The sequence below is a fragment of the Aythya marila genome (genome assembly GCF_965140915.1).
Source record: "Aythya marila genome assembly, chromosome: Z".
In the NCBI taxonomy this organism is placed as follows: Eukaryota; Metazoa; Chordata; class Aves; order Anseriformes; family Anatidae; genus Aythya; species Aythya marila.
In genome coordinates this window covers 8259700-8283412 of record NC_139080.1, presented here as the reverse complement: position 1 = coordinate 8283412, position 23713 = coordinate 8259700, and the positions used below count along the sequence as shown (strand labels likewise).

The 23713-nt window shown below is 39.8% G+C and overlaps 1 protein-coding gene across 1 annotated transcript in view; it reads left to right on the top strand.

The window, feature by feature from the left end:
- The window catches only part of KIAA1328, a 172203-nt gene that overhangs the window by 115482 nt on the left and 33008 nt on the right, over positions 1–23713 (top strand). The window contains exons 8-9 of the mRNA XM_082782847.1: positions 524–619; positions 17782–17966. Coding sequence (XP_082638973.1) covers positions 524–619; positions 17782–17966 — 281 coding nt within the window. The remainder of the gene's footprint in view (positions 1–523; positions 620–17781; positions 17967–23713) is intronic.

Sequence of the window (23713 nt, the reverse complement as noted above, 5' to 3'; positions counted from 1 at the left end):
AAACAGCAATTTTATTCAAATAAAGAAGGAAAATTACCTCTATTGTTGTTTTATTCTGTCTTTACTGGAGAGAAAGAAAAAGGTGGGGCTATGTAATGAAAATGGAGCATCACCTGTGGGCCCGCAGATTCACACGACACAACCACGTCAAACACCATTTACATTTTGTGCAGATTACATGATATTTGGAGCCCTGGTGATGATGGAGCTGTAATCTGAGCCAAAGAGGGATGCTTGTTTTGGATGATGTGACCGTTTTTCTCAGGGGAGCAGATCCTTTGAAATTAGTAAATGAAATTTTTATAATCTTTTTCCCTCAGAAAACCCTCAGAAGGAAAGGCACTGTACATAAGTCAACCTTACAAAACAAAAGTGCATTTGAAAGCATGAAAACAGTTGTGAAAGCTTCTGTATTAAACACGTTAATAGCCATGCTTCTAGACACACAACTCAACCTTTTTGGGGCAAGTTCCTTTTGTGGTGATTTGACCAGCTGCATAAACAGCTACCTCTGCTTTTTCAGGTTTAGAGGCCATGTACCTGTTTTGGGCGATTTGCCCATTGATGAAGCACCTGGAGAACTTGCTCTGATGATGAATGGCAACAGCATGGGACTAAGGTAATTTTTCTATTTTCTTTTAAGTACTTCACACAGTGTTGGTATATCTTCTTGACAGTGTGCTATTGGCTGCCAAGTGTATTTGTTCATGTGTTTGTTTCAGATTAAGAGCTTTTTTTCCTAGAAAAAATAAAATTCCTTGGCTGTTGATTTTTATGGATTACAAGCTGAACTGTGATCACTCAGGGTTTAGTTGTTGACTTCCTGTAGTGCTCTGAGATTGTGTGCATCATGTCTTAAGGACCCTAACCTAGCCCAGGGCAAGCTGGAGTTTTCACAGAATCTTTGATTTCTTTCTCTACTCTAGGTTTTGCTTCTTATTTTTCAAATCAGATCAGAACATTTCAGAACATTTAGGCTTGATTTGGACCTGCTGTAAAAATATATTAGCCTTTAACTCTGAGACAGAAATTATATTTTACCAGTGGTGGTAGTTGCTTGTTTTTTAAACAACATTTTGCTGCAACCTGGCTCCAGTATAATCAGTGCTAACTACCACTGAAATTATTATCTTAATTCTACTTTCAATTTTTAAGTCTTTATCCCAATTTTGCATGCTAATTAAAACTTTGATCAACATACTTTCTTCATATTCCACCCATTTGCATTTCATGTTTCCACTGGAAGAAGATTCAAGTCTATTAGAAAACAAACTGGAACTGGATTTGGTAGAGTTTTCACCCCATTCTCAAGAAGCATCAGTATTATGTTCTGCGTTTGAAGTATCTGCTCTGTCAACCCAAGCATCCTGTTGGGTGGACGAGAAGTGCAGCTGATCTTTGAGTGGCCCCCTCTTCCATGAAAAGAGAAGATCTTTAAATCATAGTCTCTTCTAGTTCTAGCATGAGAATGTCAGAAGAAATGTTTGTTTATAAACTAAGGGTCCAATACTTTATTTTTATATTTTTAACTTCAAATGATACTTGTTTTATTTTATTTTATTGAGATCCCTCTTCACTACAAAGGGAAGTCAGAAGACTGGTAAGTCTTCTTTCTCCAGAAGAACAGAAGTTGTTACTTTGCTTAGAGTGTTTCATTGCCTAACTAGTTTTTTTTGATGCTATAACTTGCTGGTATATCCCTTGTTGTATTTTGATAGCTTTTTTTATTTCATTTTCACACAGACCGATGTGATCAAAGTGGGATCACTAACAAAAGAGAGAGAGTCGTGATATTAATATGCAGTAGTATTAAACCCTTGGAGGAAAGATGTAACCTAGAACATCTGTAGGACTTCTTGCCAACAATTTACCAACAAACCTGCAAAAATCTACATAGCTTAGCTAAGAAAATGAGAAAAAAACTGTGATGTTTACAGAATTGGAGTTACGGATTTCAAAAGGTTCCCCACCCTCTGTTCATTCCCCCAGTTTAATTTACTGTAATTTTTCAAGGTTAAAATGTGTTTGTGTAGTCTCAAGTTGGCACGCCAGCTGGTTCCAAAGTTTGGCAGCATAACAATTGGAAGTTTTTCTTCCTTTATGCCATCGTTGGTTTTGCAAAGGTTACCAGATGAAAGCTCCCTAAATAATTTACTCTAATGTTAGGCTGAAAGAGGCTAACGAAGACAAGTCCATTTATCTCTTTTATGCATTTGAATTTGTGATGTTTTCTTCAGTACAGAGTGTGCAAGTATGTGGCTAAGGCTTAGAAAAGATGAAGAGATGGTAGGAATGTATTCTTGAATTCTTTTTTTAACACTTGTTTCTTTAATTGATCTGCCAAATGATTCTTGTTATAGCAAATATAGCAAATGCTATCAGAACCCTAATGGAAAACCAGCACTCTCTGACTTTCCAGTTCATGCATAAGAGCTCCTCTAGCAAACCTCACAGCATGAAACTTGATTTCAGCCTTCAAATAAGCAAAACTTAGTTTAAAAATATCCTGATATTTGAAAGGAAGTGGTGAAAGTCCTTTAAAATACTAAAGTTGCTGAAGTGAGATATGGAGTTTAGAAGTAAAATAAATAATATAATCAAGAACTGAAAAACATAGTTTTTTATAATTAACAGCTCATTTTGAGTTAATTATCTACAATTACGAAAATCTAATTGCAATTTATTCTCTACTATCTGTGGGAAGAATCGTAGGCAAGGGAATGTACATCACTGCCAGGCATAAATGCTATAGGATGGGTACAAATAATAGAGGAGCCCTTAATGAAAAACAAAAAGCAAATAGGAGCGTGCAGCTGTGCCAGGCTATTGAAAGGTAATTGTAGTCAGAAATGAGATATGTACTTTAAAAGGCATCTTGTCATCTCCTGTAGGGATTAATTTTTTCCCTGCTTGAAAAAAGCAAAAAAGATTCCAGGAGCAAATACAGTACCGAGTTTGATTTCTGTTGCAGTGTTTGGTCATAGCGTGTCTGTTTGTGGAAAAGAAAACTTTCACCTTGGGGAGTACTACAAGCTATAGCCAAATTTTCATTTTCTCTTCTGAATGTACCATTATGTTTTCTTCATTATCCAAGTCAGCAAGTGTTGTCCTTCTCAGTCTCTTTGGACTGGCCCAGGATAAATTTGCAGCATTGAATTTGCCGCTTCCCTGCTGGGTATGTCGAGGAGCTGTTGAGAAGAAATGTGTCTGTCCCTTTGCCTGCTTACAGCTGGGCCAGCGCTTGGGACCTGAAGAGTCTTCAGATGCAGGATCTCCAGTTCTCTGAGGTGCAGCAGTCAGAGCAGGTTTTATTGAGGATGGTTTTCAGGAGCTTGGAGTGCTCCTAAGTGAGCCCACAGCCAATTTTCAGCTGTGGAGATAGTAACTTGTACAATTAATGGCAAGTTGTCTGCTTGTCTGTATAATTTCTTTTCAAGTCTGCCCCAGTGTGCAAGATGCTTTAAAATATTCAAAATAAAAACATAACCTGATGCATTTGTTTAGCATAAAACAGCCTTTTACAAAGCGCTTTCCATCTCCCAGACGCAGATGCTTGGTACATGCTCAAGTACCCACTCCATGCGTATTCAGTAGGATCAATACACCCGGCACCTGCTTTTGTATGTGCTCCTGACGTCTGCATCTGGGAGAGGAATTTTAAAACAATCCACTCCTCTCTCCCTTATTTAATCTCAACTTTGGATCTGGATGTCATGAAAATAAAACCTGTTTAATAGCACAAACTCGAGAAGATACGGTTTGCTGCTTTGCAAGCAGTCCCCTTCCCTCCAGAGTTGTGCTGTGTGCCTAAATCTTAATCTGCAATGTTTCCTGTTTATCCAATTCTTAGGCATCCTATACAGCTCCACCGGTACAGCTTTAACTGCCTTCTCTCTAAATGCATCCTTTCCTCGGATTTCACACAATACTGCTGCTGCACCTCTACACTGACCTGTGCAAAATGATATAAATAGGAATTGTTGGATACAGCAGCTATCAGAGGGGTTTACAGTTATCTGCAGGCACCCTTTCGGTGTATGCTACCTGGTTAAAGGGTTTCCTTCTCAGATTATTAAAGATTTGCAGGTGTAATTTGCCACCTTTTATTTCATTGAGGGCTTTTTACGTTTGTGTGCCTTAGCCTATGTCACCCGTGTGTATTTTTCTCCGGCTTGTATTTTTAGTTAGTTGAAAATATCCAACGCAGGATTCAGTAGTACTTTCCCTCTGTTTGAATGCTCATTGCTATGGTGATAGTTCCAGGAGGGAATGCTGTCAGGGGTCTTTTAGAAGATTTTTATGTTTACGGTGTAACTATTTTTATTATCTTGAGAGGAGGTGACAATTATCTTTTGCTCCTTGTTTAGTGCTTTGTTATGAACTCGATTTCTTTTGCTGCTTGTTAGACATACAGACATCTTTCTATAGTGATGTACAAGCATACTTCTGTGGTTTTGTCCAAACAGTCAATGCAATTAAATATAGATGCAGAGGAACACAGACTCGCAGCTCCCCCTGCTGTTCCAGGCATATGCTTTTTTTTTTTTTTTTTCTTCGCACAATACCCCCCCCCCCCCCCAGCAACTTTTTAAAAATTAAAATAAAAAATCATACGCAGTCACAGGGTTCTGCCACCTGACTCGCGCTGTCCCCATTGCCCCATTCTTGAAGGGAACCAATATTTACAGTGGCAATGGCAGCACTCATTTTATCTCCTATTTGGAGTTTCTTGTCTGCTCTTCTTCATGACAGCGTGCATCACCTCCCATTATCCATGTCCTGAGCCTCTGGAGGAGAAACCATCGCCAGTGCCAGAACTGGCTTGTTGGCCAGGAGCTCCCAGCCTTCAGTTCATCCCCAAGATGTCCTTGGTCTCTTGAGGTTCAGATATGTAGTATTTGGCCAACTTTTCTGAATGTATTGAACACAATTTGTTAGATTTTTCATTTTTTTTTCTCATCTATTCACTGCTTCAGGAGACTGGCACATTAAATCGGACTGAAATCAACTGTGCTTCCAAATGGCCCATAAAGTCCATGTGTCTGGAAACTGCTTACTCACTTGTTAGTGCTCGTTTTAATGCCCAAGTTACTTTCTTACTCCAGATTATTTTATATTGAAGTTTGTATCATTTTTAGGTGGGATATTTGCAGAGCAAACACTAGTTTATCCAGTAAAAAAAAAAAAAAAAGAAAGTGCTTATGGATCTGCTGGTAGTGCAAATGTTGATTTAGTTGCAGACAAAAATTTTCCTTTCTCTGGTGGAGTTGTCTGGCTACGTATAGAATGAGCATCTCTCCAGCTGACGCCTGCTGGAGTTGATTGTGCCACAAAAGAAACGTGTATTCAGAGTTAGATATATGTTTTTGCTTCATTAGTGCCCCATGCGGACTCTGAAGGTAGTAGGTTTTCATGTTCAGGGTGAAAGCTTTTGTTCTGATGTGATAACTAAAAACTTGTTGCTAAATGAGAGGAAGAGAGAATATTTTATACATATCTGAGGATATATATGTATATCGAAGCATGCATCTTTATATTTGTATATATTTTTAAGGCAGATAGTGATCTTTATCGGATTGGGGAGTGAGGAGCAGCTCATTTCCACTGACCTGGTTGCTTCACTAATCTCATTTTCAGGCTTGCTTTGAACTGTGACAGGGTGTTAAGCTGTTTTACATTTACCTGAATTATGCTGATTCTGTTCTCATGATCAGGTATGCTGCAAACAGACATATTACATCATTACCATTACGGTCCAAAGAAACATTGAGCAGTATGCCACTTGAGAGACTTGAGGCATAAGATGGAAGTGGGAGCTACCACTGTAGTTTTCATGGGCAGATGGAGCTAACCTGTAGGTGAAGTCTTCAAAAAGCACAGGAGTTCTGGTGTTACAAACACTTCTAAGGATGGCAATCAGTGAAAACAGGCTTACTAGAACTTGAATACATTGATATTTGCACAAATCTTGTGTTTTCTGCCAGTCTTTTACATGGGTATGGTTCTGTAATATCACGTATCAGAACTGAAAATGCTTGGAGATTTTGTTCTTTGGGTTAAAATATTTAAAATTCATGTATCTCCTGAAGGAGTTTGTTCCTTGCCAACACTTGCAGACAGTGAGAGACATTTTTGCAAGTCATTTGCAGATGCCTCCTTTACAGGAAAATGTACACACTGTTAGTTTACTGCCTGAAATGAATTTTGAAAACCTGAATGCTATTTTTATAAATTGGAGTGGATTACTTTTTCAAACATATCATTTTGTTACTTTTTATTTTTAAATGTAATCTTGGATGAAGAGAAAATGTTGTTTAATCTATATATTCATATGTTAATCTATATATTCATATGTCCCAGAAATTTGTAAGTTGGACTAGTTAAGAAAATTCTTGCGAAACAAAATGTTCTGGAAGGTAGTTTTAAATTAGGAGGTTTTAAACCTACCCGAACAACTTTCACGCCATTTAAAAGCTTATATCCGAACTGATGGGGCAGGACTAAGAACAAAAGCTATTGGTATTACAAAGTTAAGCAAGAAATCCTCTGTACCCTGCTGTTCTGGTCACGATCACAGCTGCACTAAGCTAAACCTGCTCCCCCACCCCTCTGGTGACCTTGGCTGTGCTTCAGCACACAGGGAATTGAAGCAAAAGGCAAACTCTGGTAAATATTAGATTCTGTCACTTGCAGATATACAGACTACATATAAAGATAACGGCACGCGTGCTCTCGTTTCTCTCTAGCTCTCACCTTCTCTGAAGTGGACTTGGTGTTTTTGCAGCTGAATTGCTCTGACATAAAAGTTTCCAGACTGTGCTGGTGGGTTGAGCTGAACTCCGTGGCATTGCATGGGTGCTGAGGCTTTGCAGAACTACCCATTACATTTGTAACAGTGCTAATTTTTGAGAGCCACGCAGAGAAAATTTTAGATTCAGCCCAGCTGATTTGTTCTTCACACTGCTCCTGTGGTGAAGAGGATTGATTTTTGTGTTTCTTTTGATATTTGGCTTCCTTTCCTCTGGTACTCAATGCTTCAGGCCTTAATCCTTTAACCTTGAATCTGAGCATCAAGGCTTCAGGAGGGATCAGGCCTTTTGATGGAGAGAGAATATCTTTTGTTGTACCAAATGGTTGGGAGTGGTATAAAGCAAGACAGATCTCCAGACAGTATATATTCCTCTGTTGCGTTAAAACACTATAAACAGAGGATGGGTTTAGTGGGGATTATAAATAATCTGGAGGAAGGTGGCATATTAGAAGCAATGGAAAAGAGTTAATGACTTTTTCTTTAACATTTCACCAATAACCAGTCTATCATGACAGATGTGTACTGGGTTGCCAAATGCTAGAGTCTGATTTGGGTAACGGTTCAAAGCCCAGCGTGTCATGGAAATGGCAATGTGGTCCCCGATGGAACAGGGGAAGAAAGCTTTTCAGCTTCTCAAAGGGCAGTATTTGTGGAAGCAGATGCTTGCTTGCCCTACCCGGCATAAAGAACAGTTCTGCGGGCAGCCGGGAGAGTTCGTACTGCTGGATTTTTATAGGATCATTAATTATATGTTATAAGGCAGCTAAGCATGGCATTCCTAACTCGATGAATTCCATTATGAATGGCCTTTTCATATTCTTCATCTCATTATATTAAATGCATGTGACCTGAAGTTTAGCTAAAGTTATTGTTCGGGTTAACTTTCATTTAGCGGTTGCCCTAATTTTAGAAACAGTCTGATCTTTCGGTTTTATGGAGAGATGGTTTTTTTTATGCATGTTTTTGCAGCACTATTTTAGATAATTTCTTTTGGAAGTAGGTATGAACCTCTGTGAGGTGGCAGGGAAGGGATTTAGTCATTCCTTGATTTGCCTGGAGATTTCTGTGCCCATATCCCTGGATGACAACATCCAGTTACACGGATTTGGCTATCATCTCTCTGCCAATAACTCTTAAACCTTCTGCTCTGTTCCATCTAGTCTTGCATATCTGACTGCCTCCCTGACACATAATCCTGGTTGTTTTGCCTTCAGATCATTCCTAATCTGGCCAAAACAGAACTCCTTACTTTTTCTTCTGAATCTCTCTTCACTTCTGATTTTGATAACACCACATCCTCTCTGTCACTCAGAGTTGTAACCTCGGGGTCATTCTCCTTCTCCATACGCATTTGGGCTGCTGACGACTACTGCAGCTTCCTTCTGCTTTGCAGCAAAAATGTACCACTAGTTTGTCAGCAGTTAAAGTGCTATTCCTTGCTCCAGTCCTTCATCCTGCACCTTGACTACTGTAAAATCTTCTCTGGCTGCTCAATATTCATGCCTTGCCTTCAAAATAAATTATCCAAATCAGCATCTTTGCTGCTCATTCAGATCTTGTCACCGTTGCTTCTCTGAAACCCTCCTTCAAAGGCTAGTTGTCTAAGGTATCAGTCTACAGGGCTCTGCAGAAAGTCACACTGACACTTCTTGTTTTATTTTCTCTGCCATCCCCTCTTCTTTACTTCTTCAGTTCCGTGAAACTCAGTGTTTTCTTTGGTGCTATATGAACTGATAGCAATTTACTCCTACCGCATTCCCTAATTCCTTCTGGCTTTTGGAACCATTGAGTCATGTCCCGGTGGATCCTGCCTCCATTTTGTCTGTTCCGTGTCTTTCCCGTCTCTCATCCCTGAGCCCTTTTAACAGAGTTTTTCATTAGTTTCAAACTAATCCGTCTCTTTCCACTGACCACAAGGACAGCCTCTGCCCAGCAAGTCCACTAAAATTTGAATCATACTCAAATCATCTCACTAGTGACCTAGGGAGAGAAGTATTATAACTTAACTGAAGTGACAAATCATCAGCTTTTATGTGTGGAAAAGCTTACATCTGGCTTCTAGCACACGCAAGTTTGAAATAAAACAATATCCAAGTATCTTCAGTCATCTGTCAATAGTGTCAGACTTTGTCTCTTTATGTAACTACATGCCCTCCTGTTTGATCGATGCCTCGTTAATCCTTTTTTCCTTTTTAACTTTGTGCTCCTTTAATCTCTACCAACGTCTTGCATCCTTTCTGAGACAGTAATGTCTCTAAGAGATGGGTTTAAATTTATGTACCGGCTGTAAACTCAGTAGGAGTGAGGTGGTTTGGCAACCCAAGTATATGCAAGCCTCTAACAGCACACTCCACAGTGTCACAATGACACTGGTGGCAGCAGCTCTGGACAGACATTTCCAAACAGATTCTAAAAAAAAACTTGTGCAGAGCCTAAGATCAGTTTGTTTATTTAGATTGGTAAAATATAAATTACGTTCTGTTTGCCAGTGGTAGCTGTGAGATGGCAAGAGTTGTTGGTATCTGATGGAACGAAAGTACAAAATATGCACCTCACTGAATGGTTTTAAAAGAGTTGTTCACCTCTTAGCAAGGTAGTGGTATCCCTCTTGTTGAAATTCAGTTATATCTCTTTATTTCTGAACACACATATGAACACACAAAAAGTGTTGTATGTTCCATAAACATCTTGGTTGAGTCACTGTTTGGTGGTGCTGCTGCATTTACATAAAATCGTATGTGTTGAAAGGAAATCTTCAGCATGTGTTTGTTTTTTTTTTTGTGAAATTCAGGCCAAGGTTTTTAGAGTAGTATTCCATCAGGTAAGTATCTCAGTTTGTATTTTACTTGCAGTAAGAAGCTGATTTTTCCACCACTAGCCATCAAGCACAGTCTGTGAAATACATAACTTCAGTGGATTCAAGGTAATGTATGTGACCTGAAGTGATTTTTTTCCATAACCTTTACCAAAAGGTGCCTTGTCAAATCTACATCTGTTGGGTATGGTAATCCACTAATCTGAGGAAACTCCAAAGCCTTATTTCTCTATTTACTTCTCTTTGGGCTCTAAGAATTTTTTAAAAGCAGATCAATAAACAATCTCAGTGTTTTCATTTTACTAAGCAATATAATATAGATGAGTACTAGAGTAGTAGTAAATCATTAATATACTACTTAATCATAGGATGACTGTGCCCCACAGATGTGATTTAATCACTAAAAAAGCCCAGTGAAGTGCAAAGATGCAGCAGGAGGGGCGTTTCTAAAAAAAAAAAAGGGGGGGGGGGGTAATATATGACACCATTTTAAAAGATCCTAGTATGAGAGCATTTGAGATGCCTTGTATAGTTATAGTTGCAGACCTTGCTATATTCTGACATGTTGTTTTGATCACTCCTTAAAACAGGAATCAAAAAACACTTGAGATTTGTGTTTGTGGGAACCAATGTGAAGATAAAGGTCACCACGGTGTTAGAGCTGTGCCTTGTACCTGGGCTGAGCTTGCGCCACTGCACTGAGCTTCTGACGGCTTTTTGGAATAGGAACAGCATTAGAGTTTGCAGACAATAGATTCACTAGTCCCAAGATTTTATGTATATCCTTAAATGACGATTGTAGTCTGTGCCTAAAATGCTTAATTCAGTCATCACACAATACTGATAAAGATGATTAGAATTAGAGGATGGATTTTTCGTGTATACGTAGCTCTTTGTAATAACTGTACACAAGAGTGCAATCTTAAGTATCTGTTGCTCTAATTAGGCATCTCTTCAAAATGTCTTGTTAGTAGGGCACACTAGAAAGCCTGAGTGCCTGCTTTCCAACTCTGTGTCCTTCCTCTGCTATATCGTTACTTGTCTTCAGCAAACAGTTCCTCCCTAATGCAATGCATGTGCAGAAAAGGGCCTTTTGCAATTGCAGCTCACTTACTTAAAGGTCCTCTTGTCAACACCTACCAGCTCATCTAGAAACTCGTATGAAGGAGATGGTGCTTATATATGGATAGTCGTAGTGAAGCAAAATGCAGGGTTGTTTTTGTATCAAGCAGGTGGTTGCCGGCATGCTCAGCGCGAGCCCTGCAGCATCAGCCCGTTCCCAGCCTGATTCTCCATGCAGCCCATCTACAGTGAAATCTTTTGTTCTAGGTGAGCCAGGTTCAGAAGGGATGACGCATTGCTCATCTATGCCTTTATCACAACCAAATAGCAGCCTAATTGGGGTGATGTTTGTTCAGAAGATGGCTCGCATATGGTATTTTGATGGGTACCTTGTGGATGGGGCTGGCTCTCAGCCAAACAACAGTGATCCCAGATAAGGCACTAAGGCAGGCGTTCCCTTCTCTGAAGAGCATGCGACTCTCCTGCTGAAGGAGGGTTATGCAGTTTGATCTACTGCAGAAGTTTGGATTTAGTTCAGAAACTTTGTTTGTCCTAAACAGGCTTTTGCATCATTCCTTATGGTACTTTCGCAGGTGACAGCTAGACAGGCTTTTCAGATACACAGACACTGTTTTGAAGGATTGTTTTTATACCTATGACTTGACATTTACATGACTTTCTTTTGTGAAGGCTGACAGCACTGCTTGCTGGAACGACAGGTGCTCTACTCTGCTCTATAAGAAAGGCCAAACACACAATCACAGCGTTTTGTCCTGCTAAAGCTTTGCCAGTCTGCTTTCTGTGGCTGTTTCTCTATGACTGTCTGAAAACCTTTATGCTGGGGTTTTCTGTGGATTCAGAGGCAAAGAGAAAGTAATCAGAGCTCATTTCACTATTTATTAGGGAAACTAAGCGGTGTAGGAAGGGTGCTGGTGGGAAGTTGAAATGTAGCTAAGTTAAAGCAGAATGAGGACAGGGCTTCAAAGGAAAGGCATGAATATAATTTTAGGAGGTATTTAGCTTAGTACTTGCTACAAACGGACCTTTAACTGTGTATATTAAGTGAAATCCTGACTTCATTGAAGATAAGGGCAGTATTCTGATTGATTCAATGAGGCTGGGGTTTCACCTATGGCTGGTATGATCTAATAGGTCATTGCTAATTAAGAGCATATGCAGCCTCAATTCTCGCTGCTGGAATTAAATATCTGAGCACCAGTCACAGAAGGAATGGGGAAGGAACTGGTATCTGAAAGAACGGTCTGGAAAAGCCGCACTATGGATTACATTACCCTGGTAGAGCTTGATATGTGAGAAAGTTTTTAGCATACTTTCTTATGCAGCTCTTCCAAGATGAGAAGAAAAGTAAACCAAATGCAGTAGGTCCAAGAGAGCTGGTTCAGCAGAAAGAATCAACAGAAAACTGATACAGCCATCTGTATACCTTCCTGGATTCAGGGGCACTGGACCTGAAGAGAACTGTAAGGGGTGAAAGCTCGGGATCGCTCCCCAGCAATGTGCTGTGCGCATTACAGCATGTGGGATGTAGGCAATCGCTGTGCATTTTCTATGATGAAAACTTCTTTACTTACAGGCAGGTTTGGTCATACTTTAGTTAGACTTGTCCTTGTCTGCTGAGGTGTGTTCCCCTACTGTCCCTGCCTTCTGCCTTTTACGTAGAGAAATACACGAGGAAGGAGATGGTCTCTGTCCTGAAGATCTCAAAAGTATAAATGAACATGCTCTCTAGAAAGGAAAGCAGCTGTTTCTTATTAACATGCACTGGATCCCAGCAGTGTCATTAACATGCTGATATGTCTAGCATAAGCCTCAAAATGCCAGGTTTCATAATTGGGCCATGAAATCTCACTCTAGGCTTGAATATGGCCTTCAAGGTCTGTATTAGAATAGGACGTTTTTCCTATTTTTTAAAGGAAAGGAAGGGGAAAATGTTAAGCCTAGATTTTTATTTTTTTTTTCAAGCACTCTGTTTCAATATGAAATAGGCTTTAGATTTTTAGCAGTGTGTTTTGAAGGTTGATGATCTGCTGACATAAACAGATTGCCTTTGTCACCAGGAACGCAAGGGTGATGGCGTTCAGTGATGAGAGATTGCCCTGAAGTTCGCGCTGTGCTTCTCCTCCTCACTTGCAGTGCTTACCTTTCTTCCAGCGCTATTCACACAAAGCGGGAGTGAGGAGACCAATCTCCCTCCTTTCTCCCATGTGCTGCTCTGGCTTTTACATCTTGTCATGTTTCTTCCCGGCTCTGCTTCAAAAAAGGGGCAGGAGTGACTCTCCAAAGAGGATTCAGTGTTGCAGAGGGAGATGCACTAAGGAGGGCCTTAAGCTCTACCTCTGGTTTCAGGGTTTTCATCATGGTTACCTTTAAGCAGATACACATGGGATATACACTAATTTCTGGTGTCACAACTGGTGAGTTGAGTGTTTGGAAGTCAGCTCCAGTTCTTATCTACCTCTGCAGACCTGCTTGCCGTCCAGGGGCCCAGCTTCCTTACCACATCTGTTTCTTGTCTTTGCTTTGTAGGTGAGGGTAATCACACTGCCTTACCTGACATATTCTCAAACAAACAAACAAATAACAAGAACAGCAACAAAAATGCTCTTTGAGAAATATGGGGCACTTGAGAATGCCCTGGAAGTAGAGGCTTACAGAGAGTAGAGTTGCACAGTACACCTGAGAAGACTGCAGAAGTTGTGGTTGGAGAGGAGACTGCTGATGTTGATTCTCAGAGCCACTCATCCAAAGTCTACAGGCTTCTTTTCTCCTAGTGAATATTTTTTAATTGCCATGAAGACAACCAACTTCCCAAAGTCCTGCTTTGGAACTGGTGGTTTTCAAAGGTGTGCTTTGATAACTTGATTTAAACTGGTTTAAATTCAGACTCCCTGCTGAAAACGAAGATCCTGTCATGTATTGACACCTCCTTTGTTGCAGCACTTTTGATACTGCTGCTTTGTGCTGAACTGACTCTGGAAGCTGATCTGGCTGAAAACTCTCCCAACCAAAGGGGTGGAGTAGGGAGGAAAAGATCATATTCAGCCTGCTTGTCAAACTGCATCCGAAATGGCAATGCAGGTTCCAGCTACAAAAACGTATTGCTTGGGTTGCCTACTTATCACCAGTTTTGCATCATTAAGTGTTATGCATTCTTGGCCTGATATAATTGCAGCAGATTGCACACATGAACTGTTAATTATTTTATTTTTAAAACAGAAATTGCAGAACAGGAAAATAACATTCCAACATGTTTTCTTTTGGAGCTAACCTACCACAGCAATCTGTTAGTTTGATAATGGTTAAACTCACAAGCCCTTGTCTCAACAGGGTGCAGTAGGGTACCATTAAGGCAGCCATCTGTTGAATATACATACTGGAGGCCTGAATTGCCTTGCATTTTGGGTTTCTGACTAGTTATAACATAGACGTGTTCTCTGGATACCACTGATCGGCACTGAAAAATGCATGGAAAGATCAGAATTCAGTGGAAGGTGGGAATCCAAATTTGGGTTCGATGGCTGGGAACCCCTCAGGTGATCACTAGTTATGGAGTAGGGAAGAGATTTAAACTCTTGGGTGTACAGGTGCTGATAGTGAATGCTACTCCGTGGTAAGTCTTAGCTGCTTCAGTTGCTTAGCAATTCAATAGATCTGTAAAACTCCATTCGCAGACCAAGGCTACCATTATGTTGGATTGATTCATCAGGATGAGCAGCTAAAACAAGTTAAATTCTATCAGAGTTTTCCTGCATTAATTTAAAAAATGAATTTAGTTGGCTCTAAATGGACATTTGTTTTAGTATCTTGAAGAACTGACTTTCCTCTATTAAAGCAGAATAATGTATCTATATGGTGCCCTAACTTGAACAGTACATAAAGATTAGTAAATAAGACCCCATTAAAAATACTTATAATGTAAGTAACATGGGTCCCAATAGCCTTTCTAATGTCCATTAATGCTTATTCTGAGGATCAGAGCTCATTTTACTGAGCCATTTAGTCAAACCGTGTGATTATTTAGAAAGTTAATTCATGCATACTAAAATCTAGCTTAAGTAATGCAGAGGGTAGGAGGTAAAACTCTATGGAGACGATAGTCCTTTTTGTTATTTAATGATCAGCCATAATTAACTTGCAAATTTGAAATAATTAGAACAAATTAAAGGTATTTAACTTTGCCTCCCTAAAGAAAAATTCAAATTGCACCAAATGCAGCTTTAAATTATTCAAGTCTCAGAGGTCTGTGCTGGGTTTTTTTACAATGCCTTTTCTATGATGAGAATACCAATCTGCTTTTTGTCAGAAAGCATCCTATCAAGTAATTGTTCTTTGTGTCTAATAAATGACAGCTATTCTTCTTTGTAAAAGTATTTCAGTCTCTGAAGACTACATCAGCATTTCCATGGCATTTTAATTCAATAAAACAAAAGGTTAATGTTTTTCTACTTTTTAAGGAATGCAAATACTAGCAATATTCAATGGGTCCTGAATGACATTTAAAATTTGCCATTCACGCTCAGCAGGAATATCGCGATATGACGCACTGGCAAAATGAAAAAATGTTTAAGGTGTGTTCTCCTTTGTTGATGTACTTCAGTATTCATAAGGAGACAGTAATGCTGAGGCTCACGTCTTTTCTGGTGATGCTGCTTTATAGCTCCTGCCTTAGGTTAGGTGGGTTAGTAAGGTCTTTATTTAGGCAGTCTTCTCTGCTGTGTAGTTTCAGGGAATGCTATGAAAATTCATCAGATAACAGAGTGCCCTAAGGAAGTCCTACTAGCCAGCCTGCATTTGGATGATATGATGGATTGCTGGATTTGAAGATAGAGAAGGACCTGTCACTTAATCTTTGTGTCTGTACATAACTGATGCCTTTGGACCTTATGTTAGTTTTAAACTTCCCAGCTAGTCACATCATTCAGTTTTTAATTATTCCATAGCTGATTGAGCAACTTTTTTCTGAAACAGATTTTTTCCGTACGTTTTCTTTGTTTAATTTCAGTGTGTTGTTAATTTTAGACTTTTTTTTTTGTATCTCTCTGCATTATCCCTTTCACTCCTTGGTGTGCGCACCTCTCAGACTAAGTACTTGTCATTTTAAAGTTTGACTACATCCTTACTTGAACAAAACTTTTTAGCAAGTCTTCTCTGATTAAATACCAAAGAACGAGGCTCTGATGCATTGTTTAGTGAGCTGTAAATGCAAATATACTTGCTTTTGTTATTTCCCCATGAATTAGCGTCTGTAACTTCCTCTTGGTGTCTGTTTCTGTTTGAGTTCTCTCTGCCGTAGCATTATTTCAACCAGAACCTGATATTTTAGAGGTGACCGCACCATGTAAATGTTATGGCAGTCAACCAGCGGAGTAATCGCTTCCTCATCTACACGACTAAGGTCACTGTCTTCACAGAAGATCTGTAGGTGGTAATTAAATGTACTTTAAAAACTCAGAAAGCATCCAAATAATGACGACCTTAGTGTTTTTAAATGCTGTTAATCATTCAGGAACAGACAAATAAAAAATCAAGTACTGTATTATCAGAGAAATCTGGTCAACTATTACACCTTTAAACCTCTTTAAACATTTATTAGGGTCCAAACCCACCTCTGGCTACACTCTGGGTTGCAGGAATTAGTAGGTTAATGATATCAGAGAATTTTAGAGTCACCATAAATTTTAAAAACATTTTGCAATATTACTAAGTCATCATGTGGTTTGAAACCCTAACGTAAACGGAGGTTATTCGGAGAAATTTTATCCTACACTTCAGCCAGTTATTATGGGTCATGAGCCATTATATAATGTTCTGCATTAATAATACAGGAGTAATACTAATTGTCAAACCAGCGCAGTGGGCCTTATTAAACAATGACTTTTACAGCACATGGATTTGAAACTTTTAATTTAGCTATCATTTTCTGATGGGAAAAAAAGATACCTGTTTTTTTTTTTTTTTTTTTTTTTTCTCTGATATACAGTAACTTCTGTAATGTAAGCTTTTATGTAAAATATTTTTGTGAATCATCCACCCATAAAACTGTAACCCAAATGATACAAACTTAGTAGCAGTCTTAGAGTTATCCTTTCAAAATTGGTACTTAAATGGGAAAAAGATTTGTATAATCTTCTGTTAATTTAGGAAAGCTGTGTGTCACTCCCATACTTGCAAACAGAGCAGTATAATCTTGGGATGAACTGTATTCCTTCATGTGGATAATCCTTTTTTTTTCTTTAATATTTTAATTACTTTTTTTTTTTAAACTGTGTAATAGTCATGGGGCTAATGACGTATAGATTTTGGGAATCCTCATTTAAAGCAGTAGTCTTCTTCCTGAGAGCAGAATTTGAAAGCAGTCTTTTGACTTTACCAAGAGAAAGATGGTCTCAATAACCTCCTGTCTTCTCAGAAGGTTTTTTTTTTTGCATGTGTCTGCAGAAACTGAAATCATGCTTGCTCCATGTCACCAAATGTGCATCCTGGCTCTATCTGTGGAGTATTTAGGATCTTGTGCAGGAGTCCTTCCTGGACCATACTGCTCATTGCTTTTCTTGTTAGCTTTCTCGTTTCTTACTCTTACTTTTTTTTTTTCTTTTTTTCTTTAACCACTGTACCATCTGCTTCCCTTTTGCAAACCATGACTGTTTCTCTCCACTCAGATTCTTCTGTCTCTCATTTTTTTTCTAGCAAAGTGAACATTTTTAAGTTACTTGTTTTCTTCCAACCTTGCTGAACCCTGCTGGGCAAAGTCCTTTCTGAACCTTCATCCCACTTGTCCTGTTCTAACCACTCAGAAAATCCAGGACCTAATGCATTAGGGAATGTTCCAAATACTGAAAAACTCCAAATATAATTGTCAGAGTGCAGCCAGCTGCTGATAACCAAAGACTCCTGTGGAAGTTGAAGTAGGTTGGTGACCCTTCAACCCTTAGGCCCCTGCTTTCAGACATTGTAAATGGATTCAGCAGGAGCTCAACCAGCACCACGATGGTTATGCTTCTGGGGAGGCAGAGGGCTGCATGTAGTGTTAAAGACGTTGATATGTAACAGTGTCACCTTTCTTTCTTCCTAGTGTGCCAGTATCGAAACGTGAAGATTATTATCCCAGGACACCACCAGTGAGCAAAGCCTCCAGAACATCACGGAGCAGTGGTGGGAGCAGTTCAGGGAAGAAAATGGCTGGTTTTGGTGCACATATGGAAGATGGGCGAGCCCTTCTGATGAAAACCAAGAAGGAAGGCAGCAAGTCAAAGAAAGGTAAGGGGAGGCATGTTGTATTGCAGGTCTACGAGTGTGCTGATGTCATTTAGAGATTATATGTGTTCAAGAGTGGATCAGCAAAATACGCAATTAAAGAGAGAGGATTGCAAGTTGCTTAAAACAACCTAAGAGAAGCTACCTACGTTTAAAGTAAAAACATAGAAAACCTTGTAAATAACAAGTGATCTTCTTGGTTGGTGTTCCTGATAGAACAGGAAAAAATAGCCCTTTAATCTCAAAAAGCTGTTTCAACAATTCTTCTTCCTTTCCCAGCAAGCAGAGAATAAGTACAGTGGGACTTGTTCTTGAAATGTAATCTTCTTCACATTCTTTTCCTCCCCAAGTAATGGCTTCACCATTACAACCTGGTATTTTGCCACACAGGGTTGTCTGTACTGCTAGAATCTATCCTGCTCTTAGCTTAGTACCTCCACTTAAGGAGCAGAGAAAGCGTCCTTTCTTAGGAAGAGAAAGGGCTGGGAACAAAAGCAGCTTGGATGTTTCACTGCCGAGCCTTGAACATAATCCTTGGTTCAATTATGAGCTGGTTGTGTTTTTTTGTTTTTTTTTTTTTTTTTAACTTGTCAGCCGGTTTGCTGTATATGTCAGCATAAAAATAAAGAAAATGGCAAAATGAGAAGAAATGTGGTGCAGTTCTCAAAGGAACAAATAACTTGTGTTATTGGTTAAGACCGTACCAACATTAAAAAGCAGTCCCTGTGAAGAAACTTTCAAAAGGGTATCATCAGCCTGGACCCAAACAGTGGCTGAGGTTAATCTCTTCCAAGGCGCAGCTACAAAAGTTGGAAGCCTGTTAAGGGCTTGTGTCCAAAAAAATCAATTTCTAATTTGAAAGAAAATCATTTTTGACTAACAGGGGTTCAGGACCCATTACTTTTGCTGTATAGTCTGCTGACATTTCACACTTTCTGTTGTGCACAATGAATCCTAATAGTCATTTTATAACATTGCTACACCAATCAATTTAAGCAAGAGAAAGCCGTTACAATTCTGCAAAGTTTCAGGGGCAATTTTCACTGATGGTTTTCTTTTATGTTTTTTTCAGCTATCATTATTTTTTTCTTCTCTTTTCCTCTTCCTTCTCCCCCCTCCTTCTCAATACTGTAGTGATGAAATTGAGATTTTTCACAGTTGGATGATGGGTTTTGTTCCTTGGATAGGGGTAGTCCCAAAAAAGTAATTTATTTTCCATAGATTTGGGGGGAAAAAAATCCAACCTGGCCTCTCCTTCATTCACTCATTTCATTTTTAGCACTTAGAAGTGACGAGCTGCACCTGGCTATTGCACATTCAACTGAACTGCACCTATGCTGATTTAGTGAGTGCAGTGGTCAGCATAATGTCCAAAAATGGTTGGTGTCTTTTGCAAACACTTTTTGGGATTGCTAGCTTTGAAGATACAGAGCTGCGTGGCAAAATTTAGCTTATAAACATTGGTACTTGCTGTGATACCAGATAAAGTTCAGAGAAATGCTTTCAAGCTGTGGAACAACCTCAGGTCTATTACTGATTTGAATGGCTTGTTTATCACAAGGCAAATTACCTAGCACTAATCACTGAAGTTGAAGTCTTCTGTATTTAGTACCTTTTTAATTGGCTTCCCTCTGTTATATGTTTGGACTCCTTTAACAAGCATACACACACACACACACACACACACACACACACACTTGTACAGTGTTTTTTTCATCTCTGGGGATCACCAGGGTACAATGTTTCTTAATTCTAGTTAGCTCTGGACTTAGGTGTTCCTGTCCCTACTTCTGCTAGATCTTACCATCTGCTGCTGAACTGGGATTTCAGCTTCACAGTTTATTCTTTTATTAGGAAGTAAATACATAGCATCTACCAAAATAAAATGAGAGATATCAACAGTGTTTTTATGGTGAATTCTTAAAAAATGTGGCATTTGCCTGACTGCCTCAGAGTATGGAGCCAGAAAGCCTGGAACAGTGGTCAGTACCTGCTGCATCATTAGAAACCAGTTACAGAGCTCTAGCTAAGCCATCTTATGCAGAAGGGGCACAAAGTCAACCAGATGACATCCTGAGACATGAAACTTGATGGTAGTTGTCAGCCGGCTACTTTCACACAGCGATTTGGTCAGAAGACAGCAGGGGTGGATCCTATACACAGAAGCATGTCTGCTGAGAACTTCCTAACTGTCGTGGTTCTGCTCAAGTGGGCAGCCGAGCTCCACCACAGCTGCTCTCTCACTCCCCCTCCTCAAAGAGGAATGGGGAGAAAATATGTGAAAAGGGCTCAAGGATTGAGATAAGGACGAGAAAATCACGCAATAATTATTGTAACGGGCAAAACAGACTCAGCATAAGGAGATAGTAAGATTTATTGCCTACAACTAACAAGCGAGAGAAGTGAGAAAACAAAGGAAAAAAAAAACCAAAAGCACCTTCCCCCCCCCATCCACCCTTTTCCACCTCCTCTCCCCGAGCGGCGCAGGGGAACGGGGAATGGGGGTTATGGTCAGTCTACAGCACTTCTTCTCTGCCGCTCCTTCTCGGTCACTCTCGTCCCCTGTGCTGTGGGGTCCCACCCACGGGATGCAGTCCTTGATGAACTGATCCGGCGTGGGCTTCCCACAGGCAGCAGCTCTTTCAGAACTGCTCCAGATATGGGTCCGTACCACGGGGTCCATCCCTCAGGAGAAAACTACTCCAACCTGGCTCCCCTACGGGCAGCAGCTTCTGCCAGGTCACCTGCTCCTGCGTGGGCTCCTCTCCACGGGCTACGGGTCCGGCCCGGTATCTGCTCCGGCAGGGGTCTTCCACAGGCGGCAGCCTCCGTCGGTGCAGGGCCACCTGCTCCACCGTGGTCTCCTCCACGGGCTGCAGCGTGGAACCCTGCTCCACCGTGGTACTCCATGGGCTGCAGGGGCACAGCCTGCTTCACCACGGTCCTCACCACAGGCCGCAGGGGACTTCTGCTCCGGCGCCTGGAGCACCTCTCCCCCTCCTTCTACACTGACCTTGGCACCTGAAAGGCTGTTCCTCACTCCCTTCACTCTCCCAGCTGCTGTGTGGCGCAGCGTTTTTTCCCGTCTTAAATATGCTCTCACAGAGGCGCAAAACAACATCGCTTATTGGCTCAGCTCTGGAAAACAATGGGGCCCTTCCCAAACACGGGGCAGCTTCTAGATCTTTCTCACAGAAACCACCCCTATGGCTCCCTGCTACCAAAACCTTGCCATGTAAACCCACTACACTAACAGACAGAGGTTTGACTACAGAGATACTTTTTGCTACAGAGATATTTTTTCATGCCTTGATCTACCTCGATGATTTAAATTGTAAATGCTTGAGGACGGGGACTATCTCCAAGCATGTCTTAGTGCAGTGCCAGGTCTGATGTGGATCTTTGGGCTCTGTTGCAATATAATATAATTTCTGCATAACTCTGGGAACAGTGGGTGTCTCAGGGTACCATGCAACTCATGATAGGGTCCCTCCACAGCAGCATAAGCATACACATTTGTATTGGAGTTTGATGTTGTCCTTTTTCACTACTTTGTCATCTTCAGTTTTGTTTTGAGGAGACAAATCAACTAGTCAGTAAACAATTCTCATGGCATGGTGAAAGGCTTTACTGCCCACAGCACTGCTTGCTTACTGCGAGAGTTTGAGTTTGGAAGGGGTAGTTTCTTAACCCAGTTTTCCTTTTTCACTACAAATGTTTAGTAATGCTGAGAACAGCATTGTTAACCTGGTCCCATCACCTGGTGGAGGGAAAGGAGCACTTCTGTGCTCTTTTCAAGGTATAAGCTTACTGAACCAGCCCTGCTTAGGCAATCAGTATTTATTCTTTCACTGTTGCTTTTTGTCTCCTATTTCTGTTTGCTCCTTTATTTTTATTCTTCTGCTTTAGCAAGTGTTTGTGTCTTGTATCCAAACTTTTTTAGTTTTACCAGCAAAACTTTAAGCAGACGAAGCAATCCTCAAGTCTTAGATCTTTTCAGCAGTAAATTGTTTTTATTGGTGTCACCAGCAGCTATGTCAATTTGTACTAAAATCTAACAACTTGTCTAGTTAAAAAGCACTGGAGTACAGAAATGTGTGTTTCTCTTTCTGCCCTGGAAAATTTTGCTTTTGGGCTGGGAAACTAAACCAGATTGTATTCATTATATTCTGCAATATTGGGCAGTTCATCTTCGTACATTTTTTTTTAAACTCTTCCTCTTTACCCCCTTCCTAAAAATCTCTTTGCAGTGAAACAAAGAACTCTTTTTTTCCATTTGTATCTCTTTGGGGGATGTAGCATCTGCGTGATACTGTATAGCACGCATAGCTTTCCTTTCTATATGTAAAAGAAAAAGGCAGAGAAAGAAATAATATTTTAGCTCACAGAATCTGTACTTTTCCAGGGGCTGATTTTTCTCTATAGTGTTTGTTTTTGGTAGGTTTTCTAATGTAGCTTCTTAGGGATTCAAGATCTGGAACTTCTTCCCTTGAGGGAAGACTCTTCCCTACAATTGAATAGAGCAATTAGTTAATATTAGTGAAGCGCTTTGAAGCTGTGAAGTACTATGTGAATGTTAAGCGTTATGAATATTACTATTATTCAATTCATAAACATTTCTTTCAAGTTTATCAACCTAGATTTTCCCTTGCTTGCTTTCATTCCATTACTGCTTGAACTAGACTCAACAGTTTTTCTTCATTCTTAGTACTCACACTTTCAAAAAAGTTGACTGCTGTATTTCCAATTTTCTTCATGTTCTAGTTGTCTGCTTCTCAAGCAGAAATATACAGCTATTTAAATTTTCTCAAAAGCGTCTTCATATCATTCGTATACCAAGTTAAGAAAATTGAAAACAGTATTCTTAACTTTACCATTTAGAAGACATCTATAATTGCTTTGGGGGTAGCTTGCCTTTCAAGCTTATATCTAGTTTATATTTTGCTATTCTTTTCTACTCCTGGTTCTCTCTTTTCATTGGTATCAGGATTTAGATTATTCACACCATATATGAGCTTTCTTTTTCCAGGGTGAATGTGTCTATTCTTTTTTCATGTTCTTGCTTCTCTAGGTCATCTGCAACTTCTCCAGTCTCATACTGTCTTACAACACCTGGAAATCTAATTAATTTGCTGTCATTTGCATCACCCCAGTTCTCTATGACTTTTCATAAATAATTACCAGTCACTTCATAAATTCATTAACTAATTCCCTTTAGCCATGAAATATATATCCTTCAGACTAAGGATTTTGTAACTTTTCCCCCCCGATAATTCCTTTTCATCAGCTTTATGCAGGCAGTATTTGCCAATATTCCTTATCTTTTTTTTTTTTTTTTTTTTTTTTTTTTCTTACACGATATTTTACAATTATTAGTAGCTTGACCATTTCAGGATCATTACTGATTTAATCTTCTTTGTGTATTAATAGACCTGCTTTCTCTTTGGTGTTTCTTTTCCCTCTGTAGACTTCTATGCCTTTTTCAAGATGTATTTTAAAACATTTTTTGTTTCTATATGCACTTATTCAGGATTTCTTGCTACCTCTGTTTAGCTCTGTGCAGCCTAACAGCCTCAATATATTCTTAGTTCCTTTTCTTGTTTTCCATTTCTGGCCCTGGTAATATTTTCAAACGTGAGTCTTTGAACAGTCCCCTCGAGGGTGTATTGGCCACTTCTGAGTCCATATATTTTCTTTTTTGGAGAAATAGATCTACTTTGCTTTGAATGTAGCATGTTGACAATGTGCCA